We start from the raw sequence: 16,688 nt of genomic DNA on the forward strand, positions 1-16,688 counted from the left end.
AAACTTAGAAGCCACTGTGTGCACAGTATCCTGAGAAGCCGCTGTGTGCACAATGTCCTAAGAAGCGGCTGTGTGCACAGTACCCTGAGAAGCGGCTGTGTGCACAGTACCCTGAGAAGCGGCTGTGTGCACAGTACCCTGAGAAGCGGCTGTGTGCACAGTACCCTGAGAAGCGGCTGTGTGCACAGTACCCTGAGAAGCCGCTGTGCGCACAGTACCCTGAGAAACTGCTGTGTGCACAGTACCCTGAGAAGCCGCTGTGTGCCCTTACCCTGAGAAGCCGCTGTGTGCCTTTACTCTGAGAATCTGCTGTGTGCCCATACCCTGAGAAGCTGCTGTGTGCCCAAACTTAGAAGCCGCTGTGTGCACAGTATCCTGAGAAGCCGCTGTGTGCACAATGTCCTAAGAAGCCTCTGTGTGCACAGTACCGAGAAGCGGCTGTGTGCACAGTACCCTGAGAAGCGGCTGTGTGCACAGTACCCTGAGAAGCGGCTGTGTGCACAGTATCCTGAGAAGCGGCTGTGTGCACAATGTCCTAAGAAGCCTCTGTGTGCACAGTACCCTGAGAAGCGGATGTGTGCACAGTACCCTGAGAAGCGGCTGTGTGCACAGTACCCTGAGAAGCCGCTGTGTGCACAGTACCCTGAGAAGCCGCTGTGTGCACAGTACCCTGAGAAGCGGCTGTGTGCACAGTATCCTGAGAAGCGGCTGTGTGCACAGTATCCAGAGAAGCGGCTGTGTGCACAGTATCCTGAGAAGCGGCTGTGTGCACAGTATCCTGAGAAGCCGCTGTGTGCACATGCACAGTGCCCTGAGAAGCGGCTGTGTGCACAGTACCCTGAGAAGCGGCTGTGTGCACAGTACCCTGAGAAGCGGCTGTGTGCACAGTGCCCTGAGAAGCGGCTGTGTGCACAGTACCCTGAGAAGCGGCTGTGTGCACAGTACCCTGAGAAGCCTCTGTGTGCACAGTACCCTGAGAAGCCTCTGTGTGCACAGTACCCTGAGAAGCCGCTGTGTGCACAGTACCCTGAGAAACTGCTGTGTGCACAGTACCCTGAGAAGCCGAGCGTCAGGCTGGCTATACGTGCCGAATTCTGTCTGCATCTCCTGCTGTTGCTTACTCCGAGTACCGATAGATGGCGCTGTCTAAAGCCAAATCCCGCCGTAACAGGGAGGCAGGACACAAAGTGTTACTTTCGCCTCGTCTCCCTTCCTAGCTGGTGGGTAAGTTACGGAAAGCCGCACGACGTTCCGCTGCTCTGCACAGCTTCTGCTTACAGATTTCTCCTCCTATGATAAAGGTGTCATGTATTCGGGCAGCGGAGCGACGCAAGCAGCCATCATGTCTAACGGAGAAAGCACGGCTGTCCCCGATCCTCCACTGCAGAACAAAGTGACCGTGGTGCTGGGAGCCCAGTGGGGCGATGAAGGGAAGGGCAAGGTGGTGGACTTGCTGGCCCAGGACGCAGACATCGTGTGCCGCTGCCAGGTGAGGTGCGAGTCCGGGCAGGAGCCGGCTGATGGCGCCGTGTGTGACTGCCAGGCTCTACATGGCGCGCTGCACACGTGGGGGCCCTTCACTGGTCCGCGCCAAATGGACGGAAGAGGCGAGGAGCCTGCGGCGGGGTGTGCGCCTCTGCTCCGGCCTACTACCGCCTGACAGACCGCAGCCAGGCCCCTGTCTGCCCCAGCTCTGACTTCCTACTTTCTGCTGCACAAGGACGAATGTGATTCATGCTGTCATGGCCGCAGGTCTACTGTTATTTTCCGGGCGGGGTTTTGTGTGAGGTTTATTACCAACCTGAGGTCATTCCTGAAAAGTAAGGATGTGTGCACACGCAGCGGAATGCTCTGCGGATTGGGGTGCGGATTTGGCAAAATCCGTAGGTAAATCTGCAGGTCAAAAGACCTACGGTTTTACCTGTGGATTGCTCTGCGGTTTTTCATCTCCACAATGGAGGAGATGGCAAACCGCAGCGGAATCCGCAGAAATAATTAACATGTCAATTCTTTCTGCAGTTTCAAAACCGCAGGAAAACCGCGTGGAAAATTCCGCAGCGTCTGCACAGCAGGTTTTTTTTCCATAGGATATTATGATACTGTACACTGCAGCAAAAACTTCTGCGGATCGGCAGCGTGTGCACACAGCCTTAATAGTGTTGGAGCGTGCCTGGTTCTGGCGAGGGGCACTGGCGTTCAGTCTGCCGTGCCTGGCTCTGGCGAGGGGCGCTGGCGTTCAGTCTGCCGTGCCTGGCTCTGGCGAGGGGCGCTGGCGTTCAGTCTGCCGTGCCTGGCTCTGGCGAGGGGCGCTGGCGTTCAGTCTGCCGTGCCTGGCTCTGGCGAGGGGCGCTGGCGTTCAGTCTGCCGTGCCTGGCTCTGGCGAGGGGCGCTGGCGTTCATTCTGCCGTGCCTGGCTCTGGCGAGGGGCGCTGGCGTTCATTCTGCCGTGCCTGGCTCTGGCGAGGGGCGCTGGCGTTCATTCTGCCGTGCCTGGCTCTGGCGAGGGGCGCTGGCGTTCAGTCTGCCGTGCCTGGCTCTGGCGAGGGGCGCTGGCGTTCAGTCTGCCGTGCCTGGCTCTGGCGAGGGGCGCCTGGCGTTCAGTCTGCTAGTCTTAAGTAATAAAGGATGGCAGTGAAAGTCTTCGTTACCACCCGGTCAGCCCCTTGTAGGATAATATACTGTCCCCTATACTGTTCCAGCAGTGCTAGGGCTTGAGTGATGTAATACCATGTGAGCTCTGCGGCCACTACTGGGCTGCGGCCTCTTGTTTCCCGGACAACTGGAAGCATCAAGTGGGTAGCAGCCCTTGTGACGCCACAAATCTTTGGATTGGTGCAAGAGCGGATTATTTTTATCTTGCAAGTGGGACTACTTAATGTAAGGGTACCGTTACACCTAGTGACTCACCAGCGATATGACGCGGTCAGGATCGCTGGTGCATCGCTAGGTGGTCGCTAGTGAGCTGCCACACAGGCAGATCTCACCAGCGACATCGCTGGGGACGGGGGTCGCTACTTACCTGTCAGACGCGGCGATGCTGCGTCCTCCCACCCGGCTCCACGCGTCGCTCGTCTCAACAGCAGGAAGCGGCCAACGAGGAATGATCCAGGAGCTTCTCGCGCGATCAGCGATAACCAGCGGGGGGAGCCGGTCGGAGGTAAGTATCACATGTAGCGATATCGCTAGCAATATCGCTGCAACGTCACAAAATCGGTGACTTTACAGCGATATTGCTAGCGATATCGCAGTGTCAAACGGGGGCTTAAGAGATGCTGACCAGGTAGTGGGCAGTCCCTTTAGGGTATGTGCACACGCTGCGGATTCTGCTGCGGTTCCGGCCGCTGCGAGTCCGCAGCAGTTTTTGCTGCGGTGTACAGTACCATTATTCCCTATGGGAATAAAAAACCGCAGTGCAGACGGTGCAGATTTTTCTGCGCGGTTTTCCTGCGGTTTTGAAACCACAGAAAGAATTGACATGTCAATTCTGCGGATTCCGCTGCGGTTTACCATCTCCTCCATTGTGGAGGTGAAAAACCGCAGAGGAATCCGCAGGTAAAACCGCACGTCTTTTGACCTGCAGATTTACCTGCGGATTTTACAAAATCCGTGCGGCCAAATCCGCACCCCAATCCGCAGCGTGTGCACATACCCTAAATATTATGGCAGTGACAATGTCACTTTCTTCCAGCTTTATTGTTTTAGGCTATGTGCGCACATTGCGGATTTACCTGTGGAAATTTTTGCGCGATGTCTGCCTCTCTTGGCAGAAAATGCAGTTGAAATACAGCATGTTTTTGATGCCGATTTTCATGCATTTTTTTCATGCTGATTTGTATGCGTTTTTGTAAGCTAAATAAACATGTACTATAAAAAAAAATTGTGATGTCATTTCCTTGTTTAACCTCTTCTTATTCATTCTCCATTGAAGACCATAATATCATTCCATGATATAATGCGTGCATGTGTGTGTATGTATGTGTGTGTATATATATATATATATATATATATATACATACACACACACACAATTTAATTTATTTCGGGTACAACAGGTCCAAGTTTATTTTAGTCGTCCGTCTGACGACTCCAGCAATACACCGCACTTCTTCCACAGCCTTCCGTTTCCAGGCCCGGGTACATACACCATACTTTTTAGCTTAGTGATGTTCATACCAGCTCAGTCACTGTGGCCACCTTAGGCCTGTTCACCAACAGCAATTTACTGGTCAGAGGTCGTCGTCAATTTGGTATATTTCCCCCGGGGCCTCGTCTGTTCTGCAGTTCTTCGTGTAGGGGCCACCCCCCTGACTTCCTTTCTCCTCAGTCCCCTAGTTGAGCTCTCCACACAGTACACACTTTGTCACAGACTCCTCTCTAGAGCTCCTCCAGGGACTGGAACTTTCTGGAACCCTCCTGTCCTATTTATAACTTTCCCGGTTCCCTGTACCTACGCCCCCCATGACCAACGGTTTCTAAAGCCCTAAGCTGCTGTCAAGTCCTGAACTCATGCTCTCCCCTGCCATCTTGTGGTCAATTCAAGGTACTGCACTCAATCTACACTTTTCCCAGCTGTTTCCCTTCTGTCATAACTAACATCTGTCTAAAGTGAACAAACCATCCTTTCTTCTTGCTGACAAGTCCATCCGTCCGGTCACCTTCCCCACACACGTGTGTGTGTGTGTGTGTGTGTGTGTGTATATATAATGCACACATGCGCTGAAGAGCCCGGCGTTGCCCGAGCATAGTATCAGACCACCCCCCCCCCCCCCCATGCAGTGTGAGCCCCCTTGTTTATTGTGAGCAGCCTTCCCGTGCAGTGTGAGACTCCTTCTGTATTGTGAGCCTCCCCTGTGCAGTGTAAGCCCAGCTTGCGCGCCGGCCATGACAGGGCTGTGACAGGCTGAGGGCAGCAGAGTGATGTGGGGACACAGGGGAGTGCGCTTGGTGAAAGGGTGAGGACGCGGAGGAGTGGTCTGCCCTCCCCTCCTGCCTCGGAGCTCCCGCCGCCCCCTCCAGGGCCCTCCGTGCGGTGATTACCCGCTGCCGACTTCCAAACTGTATTGTGGGCACCCTTCCCTTGCAGTGAGGGAGCCCTCTGTGAATTGAGAGGGAGGACGTGGAGGAGTGGTCTGCACTACTCTCCTGTCCGCGGCTGCTGCTTCGGAGGTCCCGCTGCTCCCTCCAGGGTCCCTCGTGCGGTGATTACCTGCGGCCGGCTCCCGCCCACACTGTATTGTGGGTACTTTTTCCTTGCAGTGTGACACCCCTTCTATATTGTGAGCCCCCCTGTGCAGTGTAAGGCTATGTGTGCACGTTGCAGATTTGCTGTTGTAAAAATTTGCGCAGATTCTTCTTTTGGCAGTAAACGCAGTTGAAAATCCGCACGGATTTGATGCGTTTTTTTATGTGGATTTTCATGCAGATTTTTCATACGGATTTATATACATTTTTGTAAGCTAAATAAAGATATAATATTTAACAAAAAAAATTGTAATTTCCTTGTCCAATATCTATCTACTCTATCTATCACAAATGGTTCATAAGTCAAAGCTTAACCTCTTGAATCAGAATTAAGCATTGTAATTACTTTAATTTTAAATCCCATTGACAAAGGAAAATTACACAGTTTATACCTATTTACCTATTGGCTACGCCCTTGTAATATACATCTTATTAACATTAAAGCAGGACTCTCTCTGCTTGCCTTTCTTTAACCCCCAACCCCTGGCGTGTTTAATGTTTTTGGGACTGTTGTGCTTATAATTATGTAACGTCTTCTGTAATTCAGTGCTAACGTTACTTTTCATGCAGGAATAAAGCATGCATCTATTCCAATATACTCAACCACAAAGCTGGTGCTGTAGGCTTCTGGTCCTAAAACTCCCTGCTATTCTGCGCTGTATACACAAACATTTGTTCCTCCAATGGTAAAAGTTAGTGTTTCCCTTTTGTGCACCAATAGAAATAATCCAAATACCGTATATACTCGTGTATAAGCCGAGATTTTCAGCCCATTTTTTTGGGCTGAAAGTCCCCCTCTCGGCTTATACACGAGTCATATACCTGGGGGTCGATGGGGAGCGGGGGTGTCAGAGATCATACTTACCCCCCTGGCGCGGTCTCTGCAGCCCCCCCCGCTTCTCCACGGTCTCCCTGCCTTCAGCAGTTACGTGGTACTGCTCATTACACTCATGAATATGTGCATATTCATGAGTGTAATGAGCGGTAACACGTGACCGCTGAAGGCAGGAAGTGAGACAGCGGAGAAGCGGGGCTGCAGAGACCGCGCCAGGAGGGGGTAAGTATAGTGATACTCGCCTGCCCGGGGTCCATCGCTGCTCACCACTGTCTGCTGCGTCCTCTGTCTGTGACGTTTAGGCAGCAGAGGGTGCGATGACGTGGTTAGTGCAGCATGTGGGGGCGTAGTCTATGGGGTGGCATGTGGGGGCGTAATCTATGGGGCGGCATGTGGGGGCGTAGTCTATGGGGCGGCATGTGGGGGCATTATTAACCTTTGCAGCATTATATGGGGTGTATTTTGCATGGAGAATCTTATGGAGCCATCATGAACTGTATGGAGCATTATATTTGGCTCCTGATTCAATATGGATATTCAAAAACATTTAACCTACTGATGTCTCAATTAATTTTACTTTTATTGGTATCTATTTTTATTTTTGAAATTTACCAGTAGCTGCTGCATTTTCCACCCTAGGCTTATACGCGAGTCAATAAGTTTTCCCAGTTTTTTGTGGCAAAATTAGGGGGGTCGGCTTATACACTAGTATATAAACTATATCACTTCATACCTTTCCCCACTTTGCTATCTGGACGTATACAACAGTCATAATAAGCACATCATATTGTCGACCATGGCGGCTATATAAGCCATGCTGACTGCACGCTACAGCTTCTGTACCGGTGTGATCAGCTGCAGGTGCCTAACTGGTGTGCACCGCCAGACCACTGCTGTAGCTGCTAGGATGTTGTCCTTGCCTAATAGTTTAACAATTTGCACACCCCTGTCAATAGCGAGAGCAGCATATGAGACGATTGAAAGTAGAAAAGCACCACTTCAGTATGATCGTGGGTACTGTGGTTGCTATAAGCAGAGGCTCGATGGGCATTATAACCAGTCATAGCTTGCTAGGGGAGAGGCCTGATGGGCTACCACACACAGCAGTGCTGTATTATTAATGTGATCGTTGGTAAATGAAGGGATTTCGGAATGTGACATCAGTGGCGGCTACAGCCAGGGTCTCATGATGCAGACTGAGTGAACAGAGAGAGCGCCGTTCACAGGCACACATAGAAAACACAAGATATTTACAAAAATACTTTTTTAAAAGGTTTAAGTCAATGAGCGAATTATACATTGTAGTGGACCACCTCATTTTACTCCTAAAATCTTATATTAAATATATGAATTCTCTTTCCATATAGGGTGGAAACAATGCAGGCCACACAGTTGTGGTAGATTCTGTTGAGTACGACTTTCATCTTCTGCCAAGTGGGATCATTAACCCAAAAGTTATTGCCTTCATAGGTAAGTCCGGGAGTCATCTTAAATTTTTGATTTTTGGAAGGGGAGGCTTCAACATCAGTATATATGGTGGAAAACTTCTGTTTGAGCACGCTGCCGAGCTCCAAAAGAAAGTGAAATTTTGGAGCACAGATTTTTATGGTATTATTTGCGGGCACCATGCCAAAACAGTACCCCCCCCCCCCCCCCCACACACACACACACACACACACACACACACACACACACACACACACACACACACACACACCTGTATTGGAACTGATCTGGTCTTTCCCTGGTATGTGCATTTATAATATGTTGGCATATGTGCGTTGTGTAGCGTACATCAGGTTGGCTTATAGAAGTTTTGTAGAGTAGGTTGTCCAATACGTTATAGTAAATTAGAAACGTATTAATCCATGGATGAGTGGTACACTTTGAAGCAAGTTTTTTTTTTTTTTGTTTTTTTTTTATGCATAGGCCAGGTTTTTTGGGGGCAGGTGTCGCATTGCCAAGTGTTGTATTTTCTTATTCATCTTTTGTAACACACTCTTTGCGACCTTCCTCTCATTGCAGTTTGCGGGACCTCACCTGGGAAATGTTGGCTGATACAATATGGGCACCTTCATTTGCAGAGATACTTGGGGCCCTCTCCTTCCTGACTTTCAAATAATAGGGCCTTGATCACTGCCTCCTGGAACTGAAGGAAGTTCCCCATATTGCCTGCACATCGTGATAGCCAGCTTTTTTTTTTTTTACCACACTTTTGTTTTCCGTATGGCTGAAGAACTTCATCAGAGATCATCTCCCTCCATATTCTTATTGTAACCCAGGACACATTCTGGCTTGGGGACTCGTGTAGAGGTACCTCATACAGTGGGGAGGGTGCCGCCATCATCATGTATTGTGGTCAAGAAAATGACATCTCACTTGTCCTTTTACTTGACCAACAGCATGTTGTCTCTACATTGGGCTCTGCTCTTGCCTTTACTGAGCCGCTGCCCAATTAGCGACCTAGGGAGGCCTCATTTACTTCTGCGCACAGTATCGCATGTTGTGGTAGCTCTAGCAAAGAGGGATTTGGCAAGAGGGATCTAGGTGAAGAAGTCATCTAGGTGAAGAAGTCATCTAGGTGAAGAAGTCATCTAGGTGAAGAAGTCATCTAGGTAGAGGTGATAACTATGGTTGATTGAATAGCTTCGGATAAGTGCTTATCCGAATAGCTGCCTTAGTAACCTGGATACCTGGAGCTTTTCCGATAATCAGCTGTTCGGTGCCACAGCTGCGTGTGTCGTGGCTGTGTAACAGTCACAACACATATATGGGGAGTCTGTTTGTTGGACTGTCCATGCATGTGTTGTGACTGTCACACAGCCGCGACACTTGCAGCTGCGGCGCCGAACAGCTGATTATTGGGAGCGCTCCAGGTATCTAGATTACCGAGGCAGTTGTTCGGTAAGCGAGATAACTATTCAGATAAGCACTTATCCAAAGCTATTTTATCAACCTTATTGATAACCCTAATCCATTAGTGGGTGCACCAAATCTTACACCATTTTCCCACTCCCCGGACAGGGGGACTTTCAGGGGGTTGAATTCTGGTATCCTTCCGTTCATAAACCCTAAACCTGTGGGTGTAGCCTGAAGTACTCTCTCACAACTTGTAGAGTTTAATTCCGTACCTGGCCCACTTACTGGGCAGGTGCTAATGGAATTTAAGACTCCCTTTGAAGTGTATTGTAGCGTCACTTTGGGGAATGTACACCTCAGCAAATTCGTTGCTCAAGTGATCAATGACTGGCTAAAATTTGAAAGTTCGTCATAGTTGGGGTCATCTCGGGGTACACACTGTGCATTATCGTTGTAATGCAAAAACTTGAGAATGGCTCAAAGTGTGTCTTGGACAAAGCCATTCTAAAAATTGAAGTGTTATATAAAATATCCACACTCCCATTATTGCCGAAGTTCTGCCTTCACTATCCCCATGTGAAGAACAAGACCTCAAAATATCCTAATATCTACTACTTGTACAGTGGTCTATATGATGAACTGGGATTATGGGATAAAATTGTTAGGCATGCAAATTTGTCTGGACCACCATGAGATTTACTAAATCCTCAGAGAAAAAGACTTTGAAAAAGTCGATTTCTGTGAGGCCGGTAGTATCAAATTGGATTCCTGATCTGGCCACAAAATCGGGGCTCTGTGACTCATAATCTTGAGCGGTGAGGTCCATTCCGGGTCATAAACAGATGGCACTGGCTTATTTTGTATCCTGCGGCGACTGAGTGGGGGTTATCACTAGAGGAAGAGGTGGTGGAGGAGGTATATGGCATCCTCTCCCTCACTATTGGTGTATGCCTCCTCAGCTGAATATACTCTTTGGGAAGAGCGGGACATTTTATATTTTTCACTGGGGGTGGTGTGGGTCTGTGGTGTTTTCACTTGTCTAACAAAATTTTATTCAGATGGATTTGGTGTAAACATTAGATTAGAAGAGAAAAAGTCTAGAAAAATCATAGAACAGAATAAAAAATAATAGAAGTATATGAAAATTTTAAAAAATATCTACGAAGCGAATAATTACGGCGCACCCGTAACTGACTTACTAAAAAAAAACCTGTAGTATAATTACCACATTAGCATTCACTGACTTTCTGAAACTAAACTAATAATCTATGATGCGGTCGAAAGTAAAAACAATTACTGAGCGTCCGCAACTAACTGACACTATATGGAATTATATATGTACCGTATATACTCGAGTATAAGCCGACCTGAGTATAAGATGAGGCACCTAATTTTGTCACGGAAAACTGGGTAAGCTTATTGACTTGAGTATAAACTGTGTTCCAAATTATTATGCAAAAAGTTTAGGAGTGATGAGGTGAGAATTTTTTTGTGTTATTTAAACTCATTGATGGTGATGTGTGTCAGGGCTCTTTATATCACTGAAAGCAATTGCAGATACCTATGCAAATTAGTTTGGCAGGTGTGTCCAAATAAAGGCAAGACTACTTAAGAAGGCTGTTCCACATTATTAAACAGCCTACATTTTTTGCCAAAATGGGAAAGAAAAAGGATGTGTGGGCTGCTGAGAAGCAACAAATTGTGGAGTATTTAGGTCAAGGCATGACTACAATCAACATTGCCAAGACACTTCATCGTGATCATCGCACAATCAAGAAGTATGCAGCTGATTCCTAGCACACACGTGTGCGTGCTGATAAGGAAAAATTGAGGACTCTTTCCAACAGGCAATTGCGTCAGGTTAAAAGAGCAGCTGCAAAAATGCCTTGTCATAGCAGCAGACAAGTTTTTGAAGCTGCTGGTGCCTCCAACTTCCCCCGAACAACAAGATGCAGGGTCCTTCAGAGGTTTGCAGCTGTGCGTAAGCCATCCTGTCGACCACCTCTATCCACTGCACACAAGCAGAAACGGCTTCAGTGGGCCAAACAATACATGAAGACTGACTTCCAAACTGTTTTGTTCACCGATGAGTGCCGTGCAACGCTCGATGGTCCAGATTGATGGAGTGGAGCATGGATGGTTGATGGACAATCCATGAAAACACGGCTAAGGCGTCAACAAGGAGGAGGTGGAGTAATGTTTTGAGCTGGAATCATGGGGAGAGAGATTGTCAGCCCCTTTAGGATTCCTGAAGGGGTAAAGATGAACTCCATAATCTATGTGGAGTTTCTAAAACAGCACCTCCTGCCATGGTTCAAGAGTAAGAACCGTGCTTTCCGCAGCAAGATCATTTTCATGCATGATAATGCACCGTTTCATGCTGCAAATAACACATCTGCATCTCTGGCTGCTATGGGCATAAAAGAGGACAAACTTATGGTGTGGCCACCATCTTCCCCTGACCTCAACCCCATTGAGAACCTCTGGAGTATCTTCAAAAGGAGTGTCTATGATGGCGGGAGGCAGTTCACATCTAAGCAACAGCTCTGGGAGGGTATTCTGTCCACATGCAAAACAATTGAAGCACAAACCATCCAAAACCTGACAAATTCAATGGACGAGAGAGTTCAGAAGCTTCTTTTGAACAAGGGGTCCTATGTGCAAATGTAACATCACCTAGAATAAAGTTTTGACTTGAAAACTGTTTGATTTCATTTTGTAATAAGCTGATAATGCTTATAATTTCACAATTGACCATTTTTTTGTTCAAAATAAAAAGGTTGAAAACTCTGCTGTGCATAATAATTTGGAACATGCATTTTGAGTGTTTATTTTTTAAAAATATACTGTTTTCGTAGGCAGTTTGTTCAAAAACATTGCAATTATACTAGAATATTAGATGACTGGAAAATAACAATGACTGCAATTCATATAGGTAATTTAGAGAAAATATGAGGAAATATTTTTTGCATAATAATTTGGAACACAGTGTAAGCTGAATATGCATTGTCCGCCTGTCGCTGTCCTGGTATGCGTGGCTCCCCCCCCTCCCATCCTTGTATACATGCTTCCTTTAAACAAAAAAAAAAAAATCCTACTCCCTCCAGCGTGCCCTCACAGCATTTCGTTGGTCCCGGGGCCCTCGCAATATCTTGTTAGTGCCGGCTTCCAGCAGTACTTCTTGTGCTGAGCGATCACATGGCACCGCTTATTAAGGTAATGAATATTCCCTCCACGCCTATGGGAGTGGAGATTCGTGCAAACTTAATGAGCGGTGGCATGTGACCACTCAGTATAGGAAGTGCTGCTGGAAGCCGGTACCAACGAGATGCTGCGAGGGCACGCTGTAGGGTGAGTAGGATGTCTTCTGAAAGCCGGCTCTGGAGGAGCAGCACTACATGCAGGGCTGTGGAGTAGGTAAGCCAAACCTCCTACTCCCTCATACATGGCTCATCTTTAAATAACACATTTGCTGTAGTAAAATGGTATTATCAGACTTTTAATCGCCATTATGATGCTATTTAGATAGAATATGAACATAAGGTATATTTGAATACAACTTTAGAACACAACATTCTAATTATTTTTTTTAATAAATTGTAAATATGCAATACACTATGAAGTAAGTGGGCAAAAAAAGTTTTCAACAAAACCGTACTGAATAACGTTTGTGCAGTCTATGAATTTGTTTTTGAGAAATTTTATCACTTCCATCAGACCCTCCTTCATAGATGACCTCAAATCTGACCTAATTATTTTAAGGCTAGAGAACAACCTCGGTACACTAACTTTGGTTGTGGCAGGGCTGTGGAGTCTGTAATCCAAACCTCCGACTCCTCAATTTCCATAACACCGACTCCAGCTCCCTCATATATGGCTCATTTTTAAAGGGAATCTGTTGCCCTTTTTTTCTTGGATTATGAGCTGCCGACACCGCCACTAGGGGCTTATCTACAGCATTCTCTAATGCTGTAGATAAGCCTCTGATGTAACCTGAAAGATAAGAAAAAGGACTTAGATTATACTCACCGGGGGGGGGTGGTCCGATCTTGGTCCGATGGATGTTGCGGTCCGGCACCTCCCATCTTCATACGATGCCATCCTCTTCTTCCCTTCCTGTCGTGGCTCCGGCGCACTGCTCTGCCCTGTTGAGGGGAGGGCAGAATACTGCAGTGCGCAAGCGACAGACCTCTCCCGGCGCCTGTACACTGCAGGACTCTGCCCTCAACAGGGCAGAGCAGTGCGCCTGCGCAGGAGCGACGACAGGAAGGGAAGAAGAGGACAACATCGTATGAAGATGTGAGGCGCCGGACCGGACCAGACGCCGGGCTAAGTATAATCTAACTTTTTTTTTTTTTTTTTCCCTTCTCTTTCAGGTTAAATCGGGGGCATATCTACAGCATTACAGAATGCTGTAGATAAGCCCCTGATGGCGGTGCCGGCAGCTCATAGTCCAAAAAAAGGGTGACAGATTCCCTTTAAGTGATAAATTTATGTAGTAAAATGAAAAATATTCAGAGTTGAGAGTCCTCAGTGGTTGATACCTTTTAATAGCTAACTGAAAAGATGGTAACACATTGCAAGCTTTCGAGACTACTCGGGTCTCTTCATCAGGCATTGACTAATACAACATCTGAAGAATCACATATATATGCACAACACAGCACAGAAAAAATGCAATAGATAAGACAAGTGACGTGAAGCAGAATTATCATTATGGGAGAGGGAGAAACAAATATTGGACCAGTTCATAGATAAGGAGTCTGGATGTTTTATTGCCCTGTGATTTGGGTCTCCTAATGTGTTGTGATGCCCCCACAAGGTCTTAGGAGCAAATTCCTTAATTGATGTAAAAAAACATAAATCCATGCGACACATTCATTCCAGCACTGAGAGTGTCAAAGGTCGTCATAAATTTATGTTCCCAGACCCTCCTGTCTCTCTGAGATGTGAAGTTACTTTTCAATACCAGTAATTTCATATCCATGGTGGTGTTGTGATCAGGCATACAAAAATGTTTTGCCACAGGTAGATCCATTCTTTTTTCTCTTATTGTGTGATGATGAGCATTCATCCTTGTTCTAAGCTTTTGCCCTGTCTCCCCCACATACAGACCCCCAGTTGGACATTTAGTACAAATAATTAAGTACACCACATTAGATGTAATGCAGCTGAAAGTACCTGGGATCTTGTAGTCCTGATGTGAATTGGGGATCTTTATCGTGTCCGTGGTCATTATAAATGTACCACGGACCATAAATAAATGGACATGGATTTATGTCTTTTTACATCAATTAAGGAATTTGCTCCTAAGACCTTGTGGGGGCATCACAATACATTAGGAGACCCCCAATCACAGGATATTTTTCTATCTACTGGCTAACCCAGTACAAAGATATACATCTTTCCTGTAGTAAAATGGTAACATCAGACTTTTAATCATTATTATGATGTAATAAACAAGCCATTTAGATAAAACATAAAATATATTTATTGGAATACAACTTTAGAACAAAAAACTTTTGCATATTTAGAATTTATTATACACTATGCAGTAAGTGAGAAAAAAACAGTTTTCAACAAAAACGTACTGAATAACATTTGTGCAGTCTGAGTTCTGAGAAATAGTATCGCCTCCATCAGATCCTCCTTCACAGATGACCTCACATCTGACCTAATTATTTTAAGGCTAGAGAACAACCTCTCTACACTAACTTGGGTTGGTGACAAAGCCGTAACCACATGGGCAACATCACTAACAATTTCAGCGTGTTAAGAAATTGCCTCGTGTACAGTCAGTTTTGATGAACCACTGAACTCTTCTACTTCTTTGAGAGCAAGTGAAAAATGTTGCTGAAATATGGTCAGTCTGTTTTCTATGGGAGTGGAATCTTTTTTTTTTTTTTTTTTTTTTCCCCTGCAGCAACGCTTTGTCCGGTCCCTGTCCAAATCCAAATCAAACTCCTCATCTGATGAGGATGAAGAAATAGCAGCAGCAACACTGTCCGGACCTGGGTCCTCTTTCTCTTGGCCGTCCTGTAGCCCACTCATCCTAAGGCCTCTTTCACACATCAGTTTTTTGCCATCAGTCGCAATCAAGTAGTTTTGGAAAAAATGGATCCGTCGCAGTCAGATTGTGAAAAACTGATGCGACTGATCCGTTTTTTCACTGGATCCGACTGCCCTACCTGGTAATAAAAATTGGAGCATGCTCAGTTTAAAACAAAGTCAAAAGACGGAATCCAGCGACGGATCCTGTGCCCATAGGCTTCCATTATAGCCAATGACGGACGGCGCTGGAACCGTCGCTGTCCGACTTTTCGATGGGGATATAAGACGTTACTTTGTCGTCTCCTCCCAACGGACACAAAGTTTCCGATGGATCCAGTGAACGACGGACGAAACATGAGGCCATTCGTCGCTAAGGCTACTTTCACACTAGCGTCGTGCACTGCACGTCGCTATGCGACGTTGCAGCGCACCGACGCATAGTGTGGAAGCGCCGCACAACGGGGGCAGCGGATGCAGTTTTTCAAAGCATCCGCTGCCCCATTGTAATGTCCGGGGAGGAGGGGGCGGAGTTTTGGCCGCGCATGCGCGGTCGAAAATGGCGGAGACGACGCACAAAAAAAGTTACATGTAACTTTTTTTTGTGCGTCGCGGCCGCCAAAACACGGCGCATCCGTCGCACGACGGATGCAACGTGTGCCCAAATGTCGCAATGCGTCGCTAATGTTAGTCTATGGTGAAAAAACGCATCCTGCGGGCAACTTTGCAGGATGCTTTTTTTTTTCCCAAAACGACGCATTGCGACGTGCAGTGCACGACGCTAGTGTGAAAGTAGCCTAATACAAGTCTGAGGAAAAAAAACTGATCCAGCGTCATCAGTCGCTGGATCCGTTTTTTTCTAAAAATGACAGATTGCAACTGGCAAAAAACTGATGTGTGAAAGAGGCCTAACTTCTACCTCAATCACAGCTTGTTTTCCTTTAACCCCTTCATGACCTGGCCATTTTTTGCAATTCTGACCAGTGTCCCTTTATGAGGTAATAACTCAGGAACGCTTCAACGGATCCTAGCGATTCTTAGATTGTTTTTTCGTGACATATTGGGCTTCATGTTAGTGGTAAATTTAGATCGATAATTTTTGCGTTTATTTGTGAAAAAATCAGAAATTTGGCGAGAATTTTGAAAATGTCGCAATTTTCAAATTTTGAATTTTTATTCTGTTAAACTAGAGAGTTATGTGACACAAAATAGTTACTAAATACCATTTTCCACATGTCTACTTTACATCAGCACAATTTTGGAAGCAAAATATTTTTTTGTTAGGAAGTTATAAGGGTTAAAAGTTGACCAGTGATTTCTCATTTTTACAACAAAATTTACAAAACCATTTTTTTTAGGGACCACCTCACATTTGAAGTCACTTTGAGGGGTCTATATGGCAGAAAATACCCAAAAGTGACACCATTCTAAAAACTGCACCCCTCAAGCTACTCAAAACTACATTCAAGAAGATTAACCCTTTAGGTGTTTCACAGGAACTAAAGCAACATGGAAGGAAAAAAAGGACATTTTAATTTTTCCAACAAAAATTTTCTTTCAGCATCAATTTTTTCATTTTCACATGGGCAACAGGATAAAATGGATCCTAAAATTTGTTGGGCAATTTCTCCTGAGTACACCGATACCTCATATGTGGTCATAAACCACTGTTTGGGTGCACGGCAGGGCCCGGAAGGGAAGGAGC

At 46.4% G+C, this 16,688-nt stretch overlaps 1 protein-coding gene across 6 annotated transcripts in view; it reads left to right on the forward strand.

Moving 5' to 3' along the window:
• Positions 1–1,091: 1,091 nt before the first annotated feature.
• Positions 1,092–16,688, forward strand: part of LOC141072894 (adenylosuccinate synthetase isozyme 2) — a 172,357-nt gene continuing 156,760 nt past the window's right edge. For 3 of the 6 annotated variants that reach the window (XM_073560107.1, XM_073560110.1, XM_073560113.1), the window contains exons 1-2: positions 1,231–1,489; positions 7,444–7,546. In XM_073560107.1, coding sequence (XP_073416208.1) covers positions 1,307–1,489; positions 7,444–7,546 — 286 coding nt within the window. In that variant the 5' untranslated portion in view covers positions 1,231–1,306. The other 3 variants (XM_073560108.1, XM_073560109.1, XM_073560112.1) reach the window with 3 other exon arrangements.

The sequence above is a fragment of the Dendrobates tinctorius genome, unplaced genomic scaffold (genome assembly GCF_039654945.1).
Source record: "Dendrobates tinctorius isolate UK_male_01 unplaced genomic scaffold, ASM3965494v1 ptg000293l, whole genome shotgun sequence".
Lineage (NCBI taxonomy): Eukaryota > Metazoa > Chordata > Amphibia > Anura > Dendrobatidae > Dendrobates > Dendrobates tinctorius.